The following is a 14036-nucleotide window of genomic DNA, read 5'->3' as shown; positions in this document are numbered from 1 at the left end:
ACACACACACACACACACACACACACACACACACACACACACACACATACACTTCTCTACCACCAGAATCAGGGCCTGAAACTTTCCATTCTGGAGATTCATTCCTTAAAGTTTCAAGTTCTTTGGATTCCTTTCTAGTCTTGTAGGATAACCTAAGAAAATGTACTCCACTATTTGGAATCTCCTGACTCTTGCTCCAGTGCACCCAAGAAGGCCTCCAAATCCACCTTTTCAGCACCTCATTTCTTTATTTCCTTATATGACTATACACAGCTAAAATGACATGCCATGGAATAAAGCACATGCAGCTCCCAAGGACCAGTACTGGTGTTGGATTGGTAGAATGGTAATGGTCAAGAACTCATGGAACTGATAGAGACTTCAGAAATCATCCAGTCCAACCCCTTGAATGCATAGACGAGGAAAATGGAACACAGTTAAAGAAGGCTACATTTGGTTGATTGGGTACCAGCCTCTTTCCTGCCCCTCACCCCCCAATATCTTGGGTAAGAAAGAAAAGTAGATTTGTTCTCAAGCTCAATGCTGAGCAAATGAAAGCATATGCTAATTCCACCAAAGGATTTCAAAACACAATAATGGAAAAAGAAAATTTTGATTATAGCTGATAAAGACAAATAACCCAGGGGGTAGAAATTTAGTACATTCCTTCCCCTAGAACTACTTGGCCTGAAACTTATCTGCCTTCGGTTATAGGATGTTACTGGATAACCATAACCTCCACTGCTTGCTCAGCCCTTGATTAATGTTTAAGAAAATGTGGTTAATGCTATGGGTTCTTTCTTTCTTTCCTTTATTTCTCTTCTTCCTGCCTTCCTTTCTCTTCTTCTTCCTTCCTTTACTTTTTTCTTTCTTTTCTTTCTCTTCTTGCTTCCTTCTTTTCTTCTTTATTTCTTTCTCGTCTTCCTTTTTCCTTCCACCTCTGTCGCTTCTTCTCTCCTTCCTCCCTCCCTTCCTCCCTCCCTCCCTCCCTTCCTTCCCCCCTCCCTCCCTCCCTCCCTTCCTTCCTTCCTTCCTTCCTTCCTTCCTTCCTTCCTTCCTTCCTTCCTTCCTTCCTTCCTTCCTTCCTTCCTTCCTTTCTTCCTTCCTTTCCCAGTTATTGAGCTGAAGTCAAAGTTAGCCTTTTCCCCTGAAAGACCTTTCATTCACAGAGCTTTGGATTTGGAGTTAAGAAGACCTGAATTTAAATCACACCTCAGACACTTACTAAGCAAGCTACTGAACCTCTCTCAACCTCAGATTTCTCATCTGTAAAATGAGGAGGTTGGAAATGATGAAATCCCAAGTCCTTCCCAGCTCTAAATCTATGATTTTATTACCATCGTTTCTGCTTTATCAGACCCAGTCATGCAGTCACCTCGGAACTTGAATTCAGTATTAATAATAAAATTTGGGTACAGACCTCAGAAGGGATCATTATCGATCAGAATGGCAACTGGTCTCTAAGCCAAAAACCACTGATTTATTTACTTAAAAATTAAACATTCAGTAAGGTTTATTTTCCCCCTATAGTTAGTCAATAAACATTTATTAAACACCTACTATGTGCTAAGTGCTAAAGATACAAAGAAAGACAAGGAGTTCATAGTGTAATGGGGAAAACAGCAAGCATTAACTATGTACACACAAGTTATAATGCAGGGTAAACTGAAAATAATCAACAGGATTGTTGGCAGTAGAATCAAGTTCATTTCCTATACAAAACAGAAATGATGCTAAAAAAATTAAGATGTAAAACAAAACAGTGAACTAGATATGGCCTTCACCAACAGACAAAAGAAAGAATGATAAAAAGGCCTCCTTAAAAAAACAAAAACATGTCAGAATCAGAGGACTTCTAGGAAGATCCCACCTTTGCCCACTAGAGGGCAGTTATGTCCTAACACTATTCTTATGTAAAAGGGGCTCCCTTTTGTCCAATACAGGTTTTTTCATTTTTTTGTTGTTTTTGTTTTTGGTGGGGTTTTTGTGGGGGGGAGGGGTTGGAGGGAGGGGAAGGAGAAAATAATAAAGAGAACTGTGAAAGTCTAAGACGAAAAAATTCATTCTACAGTGTTTTGCCTTCCATATTTGATGAAGAAGCAGCTTGGCTTGGCAAAGTAGATAGATGGCCAGCGTTCTCCTCAGAAAGAGCTGTGTCCAGCTCCTGCCCTCACATAGAGTGGCTGTATGTCGTCTTAGTTAGGTTGTGGGACATCCTCATATCCCAGGCAACTAGATAAGACTACCACTGAAAAGCTGTTCATCTGTGTGGGTGGCACATTACATTTCCTATACAGATGAAATCACAATGCTAAACCAAAGGAAAATGAGAGAAGGAGCTGGGATATAGCTCAGGGTTTGGAATCAGGAAGATATGAACTCATAGCTGGCTTTAGACATTTACTAGCTGTGTGACTCTCGGTAAGTCACTTAACCTCTGTTTGCCTCCATTTTCTCAGCTTTAAAGTGGGGATAAAAGTACCTAGCTCATGATGATCAAGTAAGATAATGTTTATAAAAGCACTATAGTAGGTGCTATATAAATTTATATAGCATATAAATATTTAATATAATTATAAATATTGACATAATATAAATATTCCCTTCTTAATTATTCCTCATTTTAAAGTGAGGAAATACATGGAGGAGTAAAATTACTTTCCTAAGGTCACACTTTAAGTCAGAAGCAATAGAATATTTCTTCCATTCATGAGCTCCTATTTCTTTGCCTTCAGTATGACACACATTTCTCCCTTCACATACATACACATACCACTTAGTCACGGTAAGTGGTATGGGGATGGATGGATTTGGATTCAAGGAATGGCTTGCTAGAATATTCACTCAGTACAGAACCAGGGAAACATTGTACACAATAGCAGCAATATTGCAAGGATGATCAATTGTGAAAGCCTTAGCTACTTTGATCAAGATAATGATCTGAGACAGTTTCAAGACAGTTTTCATGATGAAAAATGCTCTTCCCCCTCCAAAGAGAGAACCAATGAACTCTGAAGATAGATGGAAGCATGTTTTTTAAACTCTATTTTTCTTGGTGTGTGTTTTCTTCTGCAACATGGCTAATATGGAAAAATATTTCATATGATTGCATATGTATGATTGATATCAAATTATTTGCTTTCTCAAGGACAGAGGGGGATGGGAGGGAGAATTTAAATCTCAATTTTAAAAAAACGAATGTTAATATCAGGGGAGGAGCCAAGATGGCGGAGTAGAAGCAGGACCTCCCCACAGCTCCTGCTTCCACCTTCCCCAATCCACATAAAAGGGGACTCTAAACAAACTTTGAAGCTGCAGAACCCACAAAATGACACAGAGAAGCTAACCTCTCACTGAGGACAGCCCGGCAGGCCGGCAGGAATCTACCAGCACAGTGCTCTGGGAGCCTATCCCAGCCTCATGCCAAGGCATTAGCCCCAGGGTGGGCCTGACCAGCCACCAGCCAGAGGGATTCCAGATCAGCATCAGCTGTGGCCGTTTCCAGATTTATCAACACACAGATGTGAAGGACAAAGTGAGAGGTCAGTGCAGTCTGGACTTTGGGACCAGTAAGTGGGAATACATGGCTTTTGCCCCCAGGCAAGAAGCCACTGAGGCACTGGCACAGCCAGCCAGCGCCGCGTGGCAGCTTCAGCTCCTGGCCTGCAGAGTGTAGGGTGACCAAGCACCAGTCTGAAGGGTAATCGCTCTTGCTTTAACCTGCTTGGATCTGGATTGCAGTCTAGAGTGGAGGTCGTGGGGTATATGTCCAGCTTGCCAGAGTGTGTGGAGACCTCAGAGAGGGTACCCATCTAATACCTCTGGCAACTGAAAAAACCCCAGCATTTGGGACAAAAGCTCCCCTGTCTGGTTGCAGAGTCCTACCTTGGCAAAAAGCCCAGGGGTCAAGTGACTGAGGGGCAAGATGACCAGGCAAAGGAAACAAAGCAGACAGAAGATTCCAACATTACACTCCTATTTTGGGGACAAAAAGGAGCAAAGCATGGAATAGGAGGAAGATAGTGAAGTCAGAACTCCTGCACCAAAAGCTTCAAAGGAAAATATGGGCTGGTTACAGGCCATAGAGGACCTTAAGAAGCAGATAAAAGAAGTGGAGGAAAAATTGGGAAGATAAAGGAGAACAATGCAAGAAAATTATGAAATGAGAGCCAACAGCTGGACTGAGGAAAATAACACTTTAAAAAACAGACTGACTCAAATGGCAAAAGAGGCTCAAAAAAGCAATGAGGAGAAGAATGCCTTAAAAAGCTAAATTTGCCAGATGGAAAAAGAATCTCAAAAGCTCAATGAGGAGAATCATGGATTCAGAATTAGACTAGAGCAAATGGAAGCTAATGACTTTATGAGAAATCAAGATGCTGTTAAACAGATCCAAACAAATGAAAGAATAGAAGGCGATGTGAAATATCTCATGGGAAAAACCACTGACCTGGAAAATAGATCCAGGAGAGATAATTTAAAAATTCTTGGACTACCTGAAAGCCATTATCAAAGTAAGAACCTAGAAATCATCCTCCAGGAAGTTCTCAAAGAAAACTGCCCTGATGTTTTAGAACCAGAGGGCAAAATAGAGGTTGAAAGAATCCACCGATCACCTCGTGAAAAAGATCCCAAAAAGAAAACTCCTATGAATATTATAGCCAGGTTCCGGAATTCCCAGATTAAGGAGAGAATATTACAAGCAGCCAGGAAGAAACAATTTGAATATTGTGGAAATACAGTAACCCAGGATCTGGCAGCTTCTACACTGAGGGATTGAAGGGCTTGGAATATGATATTCCGGAGGGCAAAGGAGCTGAGATTAAAACCAAGAGTCACCTACCCAGAAAAACTGAGTATCATGTTTCAGGGGAAAATATGGTCATTCAGTGGAATAGAGGACTTTCAAGCATTCTTGCTGAAAAAACCAGAGTTGAACAGAAAATTTGACATTCAGATATAAGAAGCAAGAGAAGCATGAGAAGGTAAACAGGGAAAAGAAATCATAAGAAACTTATCAAAGTTGAACTATTAACATTCCTACATGGAAAAACAATCGTAACTTATGAAACTTTTCTCAGTAGTTGAAGGGAATAGAAATATATATATAAAATGTCTATATATGAGGGTATATGGGCATATGAATACATATGTGAATATGTGTATATACGTTTACAGGTATACATAGATAGAGGGCACAGGACTAATTTAACAGGAAGGGATGATACTTAAAAGGTGAAATTAAGAAGTGAGAGAGGAATATAATGAGAGGAAAATGGGGTAAACTATCTCATACAGAAGATGCAAGGGGAAATGGTTACAATGGAGAGGAAGAATAGAAAGGCAAAAGGGAATGGGTCAACCTTATTCCCATCGAATTTGGCTTGAGGAGGGAATGAAATACACACTAAATAGGGTATCTCACCCTCCAGGAGAGTAGGGGACAAGGGTATGAGAGGGGGGATGATGGAAGGGAGGGCAGGCTGGGGAAGAGGGAAGTTGGAAGCACCCACTTTTGAAAAGGGACAGGATCAAAGTAGAGAATAGAACAAGTGGGAGGTGGGATAGGAGGGAGGGAAATATAGTCAGTCTTTTACAATATATCTACTATGTGATTGTTTTGCATTAGCCACATATGTACAACCTATACTGAACTGCTTATTTTCCCAGTAAGGGTGGGTGAGAAGGGAGGAAGGGAATGAATCTGGAATTCAAAGTTTTAAAACCAAATATTCAAATATGTATGTGTATATATATATGTGTGTGTGTGTGTGTGTGTGTGTGTTTGTGTGTGTGTACTATTATCAGTACTATTTTACATGTAATTGGGAAATAAGATATACAGGCACTGGGGCATAGAGATCCACTGGAAAAGTCGAAAGGGGTATGAGAGAAAATATGGGAGAGAGCAGATTGGAGGAGGGGATATCCTGTGGGACTGCTATTTTGGGGTGGTGGGTAGGGGGAAATTTGGGGGAAAATTTGTAACTCAAAATCTGGCGGAAGTGAGTGATGTAAATCAGAAGTTAATAAAGCATTTGGAAAAAAGTGACAATAATGAATATTAAACTTTTTTACATGTAATTGGGAATATTTAATGAAATAAATAAAATTTTAGAAAAGGAAATTAGTTCAACATTCTAAAGAAATAGTAGAGCTACAATCTGGAAAATAAAAGACTTGAAGTACTGATTTGCTACCTATGTTCAAGTCAAAAAGAGAAAAATGTCTGAATAACTTGTGATTCCTCAAGCTACCTCTCCATTTTCTCTTGGGTCCAACTTCTTCCCTCTACTCACACAGTCATTGGGGTTGTTGAGGTCTCTGTAAAGGAAATGAGGGGCAAGGAAGAGTGAAGAGGGAGAAATACTCTATGATCACAAAACTGGATGGATGAAGATGTCCTTGACAGACACAGGGAATTGAAAAGGAGGAGTGGGTTGGGGGGAGGGAGGAGATAACAGATGGACATTGGAGTTAAAGGGGGAATCAAAAATGACCGAAGATTCAAGCTGGAGATGCTAGGAAGATGTTGGTACCATTAAGAGTAATAGAAGGAAAAGTAGAAGGAAAAGGTAGTAAGATGAGCCCATCTCACCTGCTGCATTGTTCTTATCTGCTACTGCAAATCACTTGAGTTCTCCCTTACCCTGCCTACCTCTGTAGCAGCAAGCACCCCAAGCGTCCTCAGGGTTTGCTGCCAACACAGGTTCTTAGATCTGCTTTGTCAAAGGAAAACAACTCAAAATGGGTTAACAAGCTTACTTTAATCAGTCAAACATATATCGTTTACCTCATTCAGGAGAAAAAGGTCAGCACCCTGAACTTCAAAGTATACAGGCAGAATTATCAAGACAGAAACACATCAAGCAGACAGCTTTCCAAACTGTCCAACCATTACATCCATACCAAATCAACATCTGGGTTTTTCAAAGCCGGGGGGCTCTGGACAAAGGCTTCTCAGAATCCATGTCAAATCACAGAACACTTCTCAAAGTGAGCCCCAAAACAAAGCTACACATCAGGGCTTATATAGCCTTCTCCTGGTTCAGAGAATGTAACAACCTTATTGACTCACTGGCCAATCAAGAAGTATCTACTGAAAAACAAGCCTCCCACCCCAGGCTCCAGGTGCACTTTAGCCTAGGGGCAGGGAAGATCTTAAAAATTTACATTCCCATTACAACCTCCTCTCCTCTAAGAACTGCCATTAGATCTTCAAGGTGCTGATTCTGCTCCAAGAGCTTTCAATTTCATGCATAGAGAATACCCATAAATATTCCTGTTAGCAAGAGTTTTTCCTCCCCAGCTAAGATCACACCCATACCTACTGTAGTAATGCCAGGATAAGCCTTAAGACAACAGTAGGTGAGAGTGAAGGCCCAGCCCATTGCTCATGTAACAAGGGCAAGGACGTGCAGTGTTCATAACTGGTAGACCAATGCTGAAGGAATTAATGTGTGATGGGCAATGTGAAAATAGAAATTCAAGGTGTTTGATCTATGATACTGAAGTCACTACTCTTACCACAAAGTGAGCAGTGACAAGTAACTTGGGAGGATCTTGTAGAAATATGTAACGGAGCTTCCTGTGGGAGCTCCCCAGTTACTCTAATTCAGGAGAAAAAGGCAGAGCTCCTGGCCCTGAAGTCAAAGTCATTGGAATGTTGTATCAGAAATGCCATATTCACAATGCCTATAGAGATTACAAATATGCTGATATAATTATCCATCACAAAATACATCAGGTTTGCCATTTGGGGAAATAAACTAGAAAATTTATTAAGATACCAAAAGACTGAGTCCCAAAACCAGAAAGTGAAAGCCATCAGAGTAGTTATGATATTGGCACAGGTAGATAAAGTAGAAAGCACCCACATTCTCAAGCCTTTAAAACAGAACAGGCTACCTCAGGCAAAGGTCCTCCTCTCCCCACTCACAGCAACCACCCAGCGTCCTGGAAGTGTGCTCCCAGCAGCTCCGGCCCCTGGCAGTGCTCAGCCGGAGTCCTAACAAAAAAAAAAAAAAAGGACAACCGCCACCAACTGCCAACCGCAGGACCGTTAGCTCGGCTTTTCACTTTCTCTTGCTCTGCTATGTCAGCACGTCCATGGGGCATGGGAGATCTTTAAATCCCATAACCCTTACAAATGTGTACATCATTAATTTAACCCATTCTTTGTGCAGTTGTGAAAGAGATTTTCTTAATGCATAGAGTTCTGACCAGGTAAAAGCTAATGGTACAGTGGATAGTGTGGTAGCCTACAGGTCTGAGTTCAAATCCAGTCCCAGATACTTAGTAGCTTCATGATCCTGGGCAAGTCATTTAACCCATTTGCCTCAGTTTCTTCATCTGTAAAATGGGAGTAATAACAGTACTTACCTTTATCAAATTAGATTATAATTGTAAAACACTTAGCAAAGTACCTGGCACATTGTGAATGCCATCTAAATGTTAGCTATTATTATTATTATCATTATATGCGATAATATTTGTAAAGTGCTTAGCACAGCACCTGGCATATATTGCTGTTCAATCTTCAGTTGTGTCTGAGTGTTTGTGACCCTGTATAGAGTTTCCTTGGCAAAAGTATCACAGTGATTTCCTTCTCCAGTGGATTAAGGCAAAGAGAGGTAATGTGATTTTTAGGTTCAGTCTAACTTCTGATTGCTGTTATTTCATTAATTGAGGGAGGAGGATCCCAAAGCTTTATATCCAGGGCTTGACTCCCTTCCCACCAAAGAGGAGTTCTACAATGAACAACATTGTAAGAAGCAAAGATAGCTATTTATCCAAGTCAACAGCAAAGTAGAAATCAAAGAAAGTAAACATGGGAGAATATGTACCAGACAATGCAGAGCAAAGGAGTTCTCCCATTGGGATCAAGATAATTCAGCTCTCAGAGAAAGAGAGAATCCTAGACCTCACCAAAAGGGATGTTCCTCCAAGTCTCTAAGTGTAGCACTCTGGGGATAGATAGGGCCGTGATAGACACTGCCAACTCCTCTCCTGTCTTCCCAGTCTTTTCCTTCCATAAGATGCAGTGAGGCTGGCCTTATCAAGCTTCTCTCTCAAAGCTGGAAGGCAGAAGTTCCCAAAGCGACAGCAGAACCTGGAAGCAACTCTGAAGAGACTGAAGTTCAGAAAAGGTGGGAAGGCTTGAAGAGAGTGGTATCTTCCCTGTCATTCTCAATATCCTCTCCCTGCCTCTCACACAGGCACAGGACACTCATCACCACGGAGGACAAAGTCCCATTCTGTAACTTGTGTGTATGTGTTGTCTTCTCCATTGGAATGTAAGATCCTGAGATCAGGGCCTGTTTCCATCTTGTCTGTCTATCTTCCTTCAGCTGGCACAATGTCTGTCACAAAGTAACTGTTTAATAAATGCTTATTGATTGTTTGATATTGGATCCCTAGTATTGAATGTACAGGGAATAGCAGCCAATATAATGCTGTGGAAGCAGGCCAGGCCTATTTTACATCTTTACTAGTGAGCTGGAAGAAAGCAGTAAGGAGCATATCAATGTCAACGACTTGGATTTAACATATTTCAACATAATGGGCCAGGAGGAGAGAAAAAATGACACAAATGGATTTCAAGAGGTTAGAAATCTTCCCAAGAAAGAAGATGATGCAATTTAATAGGAAAGACGCCAAGTTATATAGCTTACATTATTAGATAATGAAAAACAAATTATTTACTACTGCCATTGTATCTAATTTGTAATATGAGCAAATCATACACACCCTAACAAATTCACAGTTCAATCCTTGAAAAAAGTTAAAGAAAATGGTATGAAAATAGTGATTGCAACTGAAAAAACTTGAAAGTTTATGCTTATTTATTTATTTTTGCAAAGCAATCAGGATTAAGTGACTTGCCTAGGGTCACACAACTAGTAAGTGTCAGAGGCTAAATTTGAACTCAGGTCCTCTTGACTCCAGGGCTAGTGCTCTATCCACTGCACCACCTAGAGGCCTCCTTGCTTTTTTTATTTTTTAAAGGAAAGGTAATAGATGCAATTTAATTAAGTAGTATCAACATCATTGCATTTGAAGATTTTTTAGTTTTCTATTTAAGGTTGTTCTTATATAATTCTAGTTATTGTATATATTGTTCTTTTAATTGCTCTTTCTTCATCCTATATTATTTTATACCAATCTCCCAATGTTTCTTCCTCACATTAATTATTCATTATGCCAAAATAATATTACACGATATTCAGATACCACTATTTGTTCAATCATTTCCCAGTAGTTGGATACACCATTTATTTCCAACTTATATTTTATCACAGACTGCATTTATAGCCAAGGCAGCTAGGTAGTTCAACAGACAGAGTGCTGGGCCTGGAGTCAAAAAGACCTGAGTTCAGATTTGGCCTCTGACTTTTACTAGCTGTGTGACCCTGGGCAAGTCACTTAACCTCTGTTTTCCTTAATGCACTAGAGAAGGAAATGGCAAATCACTCCAGTATCTTTGCCAAGAAAAAAAGTATGGTCCATGGGGTCATGAAGAGTTGGACACAACTGAATGACTGAACTAGCAACAAGAAGGAATTATAAGAGAGGGAGATGAGAATGGAGTACTATTCAGGTGTGTATATATATGCATGTGTGTAAAACTCACACACTTTGAGATTTGCAAAACACTTTCCTCCAAATTATTATCTCTGTATAAAAACAGCCATATATGCATGAGTGCATGTGTATATAAGGTATATATATTGTATATATTCAGAGTGTCCCAAAAGGTCTTAGTACAGTTTTTAAGATTTAATAGCTGAAGGCCCTTAATAGTTTAAAACTATACTAAGACTTCTGGGACACTGTATATATAGCTATATGTTGTGCAGGAATTATTACCCCCATTTTACTGATGAGGACGTTGAGGCTTTAAGAGCTGATGTGTCTGAGGGGAGATTCAAACTCGGGGTTCCAGGTCCGGAATGGAAACTTGACTACAGGCAGGGATTTTTTCATTCTTGCCTTTGTATCACCAGTGTCAAGTATGGTTGTTGGCACAGGGTAAGTACCCTGTTTGTTTATAGATTGATTTACTGTTTATCTCATCCCTAACTTTGCATTTGGGGTTTTTGTATAAAGTTATAAACTCTGCTCACAAGGTGTAACACTTGTTCCCATTTTTTTTTTTGCTTTTTGGAGGGCAATTGGGGCTAAGTGACTTGCCCAAAGTCACATGGCTAGTAAGTTTGTCAAGTGTCTGAGGCTGGATTTGAACTCAGGTCCTCCTGACTCCAGGGCCGGTGCTCTATTCACTGCGCCACCTAGCCGCCCTGATTTGTTCCCATTTTTAAAGAATGTATGTTTTTCAGGAACATCATGTGCCTTTTTAATTTTTCCAAACATCTCTAAGCAGCACAGATTTCTATCAGGATGGTGAGCCAGAAGCATAGTATTGACAGTACCCAATTACAGAACACCCACATACCTCCTGTCTCTTTAGCTAAAGACTTTTATACACATTCACATGCAAACACACCCTTTTGGGGGAACTAATTTTCCTTTATGATAAAGAGGGAACTTTGCCAAAAATAACTGAGCATGGAACGATTACAGTTATTTTTACTGTGGTAGCAGATGCTGAGAGTCTACTAAGGCAACTCCGAAACACGCTCTATAAATAGTAGCTCATTGTCAGTGTTTGTGAAAAGATGAAGAGCGTTTGCTGTGTGATTCAGACTCAATTGAGTGGTGAAGTTCTGCCAGGGCTATAAACGAAAGGCAACTTCAACTGGAAAACTGGTCTGCAGACAACTGGGACCAGGTCACTACAGGATCCTGCTCTGAGACAGGCTGCTGGGTGCTCTTTCTGTCTCCATCATGGAAAGAATCATCATAAGGCACTCAATCGAAACCCCAGTACGCTACCAGGAGGAATTTGAAGCCCGAGGCCTAGAGGACTGCAGGCTGGATCACAGTTTGTATGCACTGCCAGGGCCCAGCACTGTGGACCTGGGGAAGGCCAGGTCAGCCCAGGATCCACTATCAGCCACAGCAGCAGAGAAACAGCCAGCTGGGGATAGCAAACCTCATTTTCAAATCTTGCTGGACGTGGTGCAGTTTCTCCCTGAAGATGTCATCATCCAGACTTTTGAAGGCTGGCTCCTGATCAAGGCTCAACATGGAATCAGGATGAACGAGCATGGGTTTGTCTCAAGAAGCTTCACCTTAAAAAAAACCCTAAAAGGCATAAGCATATACGGTGATAATGGTCAAAAAAATATGTGTGTGTATGTGTGTGTGAAACTATAACCTATCTTTATTCCTAATGAAAAAATACTAGTTTTCCAAATAAGTACAGAAATAGAACAATGATGTTTCTTCTCTTTACTATTGTTTGACATGGTCCTAAAATGATACAATAGCAAAAGGCAAATTAAAAACTAAAGGAATGAGCATCAACAAAGAGGAGACAAAATTATCCATATTATCAGATGATATGGTAGTTCACTTAGGAAATTCCAAAGAATCAGTGAATAAGCTAATCAAAATAATTAATAGCTTCAGGTAAGAAACAGTATACAAAATAAGTCCATAAAAACCATTAGCCTATCTGCACATTACTAACAAGAATCAGGAGAAAATTACATAAAGAGGAAATGCTTTCAGAATAACAACAAAATGTGTAAAATATCTGAAAGTTATAAAAATATTCTTTTTATAAATAAAGGAGGATCAATAATTAAAGCAACATTCTTTGTTCACAGTTGGATCCCACCAATATAATTAAACATTGAGACTATCTAAATTAATTTATGAATTTCGTCTTATATCATTCAAACAACCAACAAGTTACTTTGTAGAGCTATATGGCACCACCATCGTCCCAGTCACCCAGGTCTAGGGTCACCTTTGCCTCCCCGCCATGTTGAATCTGTAGCTAAGTCCTGTCCATTCTTCCTTCAAAACGTCTCTTGTGTATCTTCGTTCTCTCATCTGAAACTGTCACAACCCTGATGCAGTCCCTTATCACTTTCCACCTAAGATTTTCACCTAAGGTTGATCTCCTGGTCTCAAGTTTCTCATTTCCATTTCTCCAGTCCATTCTCTACTAAGCCATCAGAGCGATCTTCCTTAATTTAAGGTCTAACCATATCTCTTCAATATCCAGTGACTCCATTTACCTCCAGAATCAAATAAAGCCTATTTGGCTTTTAAAGCCCTTCATTAGTCTGCCTCCTTTTTATTTTTCTAATCTCTTACACTTTACTCTCCTCCACACATTATGATCCGGCTAAATTGGTCTTCTCCCAATTCAGTGTATTTTCTTTTTCTTTTTCTTTTTTTGCATTTTTTTGGAGGGAGGGATGTAGGGCAAATGGGTTTAAGTGACTTGCCCAAGGTCACATGGCTAGTTTTTGTGTTAAGTGTCTGAGGTCAAATTTGAACTCACATACTCTGATTCCAGGGCTGGTGCTCTATCCACTGCACCACCTAGCCGCCCCAATTCAGTGTATTTTCACTGGCGGTCCCCAGTGCCTGGAATGCCCTTTTTCCTCACCTAGACCTCCTGAGTTATCTGACTTATTTTTAAGTCACACTGCCTAACAAAAAGTATTTCCAATTTCTCCTGCAAATATTTGCATTGCGCATAGTTTTCATATTGTCTACCCCATAAAATTGTGAGGTCCTTGACAACAGAATCTGTTTTTTCATTGGGTTTTTTTTCTATCCCCAACCCAGTGCTTAGCACAATGCCTTGCATATAGGAAGTACTTAATAAATGCTTTTTCACTTGATGAGAATAAAATCTGCAAACTCTATACTAGTGACCTTGACTTCTTTTCCTGGCAAAATTCCCTAATGTATGATTTTTTCCACTTTTTAAAAATATTTTTATTTTCAGTTCCAAATTTTCTCCCTCCTTCCACTCCTTCAATGAGGCAAGAAATTCAATATCTAATATACATATGAAGTCATGCAAAATATATTTCTGTATTAGCCATATTGAACATTTAAAAAGAAAAGAAAAATAAAGTGGGGAAAAAAGTTTCAGTCTGCACCCAGAG

General features: G+C 40.0%; 1 protein-coding gene across 1 annotated transcript; it reads left to right on the top strand.

Annotated features, from left to right (window-relative positions):
• Positions 1-11665: 11665 nt before the first annotated feature.
• HSPB3 (heat shock protein family B (small) member 3) lies at positions 11666-12279 on the top strand. Its single transcript, XM_069095271.1, has one exon. It carries the CDS (start codon positions 11848-11850, stop codon positions 12277-12279), a length of 432 nt encoding a protein of 143 aa, XP_068951372.1. The 5' UTR covers positions 11666-11847.
• Positions 12280-14036: the final 1757 nt, after the last annotated feature.

This window comes from Petaurus breviceps, unplaced genomic scaffold, assembly GCF_028583685.1.
Source record: "Petaurus breviceps papuanus isolate PSGF00001 unplaced genomic scaffold, PetGlider_PUasm1.0 226, whole genome shotgun sequence".
NCBI classification, from domain to species: domain Eukaryota; kingdom Metazoa; phylum Chordata; class Mammalia; order Diprotodontia; family Petauridae; genus Petaurus; species Petaurus breviceps.
The sequence above is the reverse complement of the archived record's forward strand: the minus strand, read 5'-3'. Positions and strand labels throughout refer to the sequence as shown.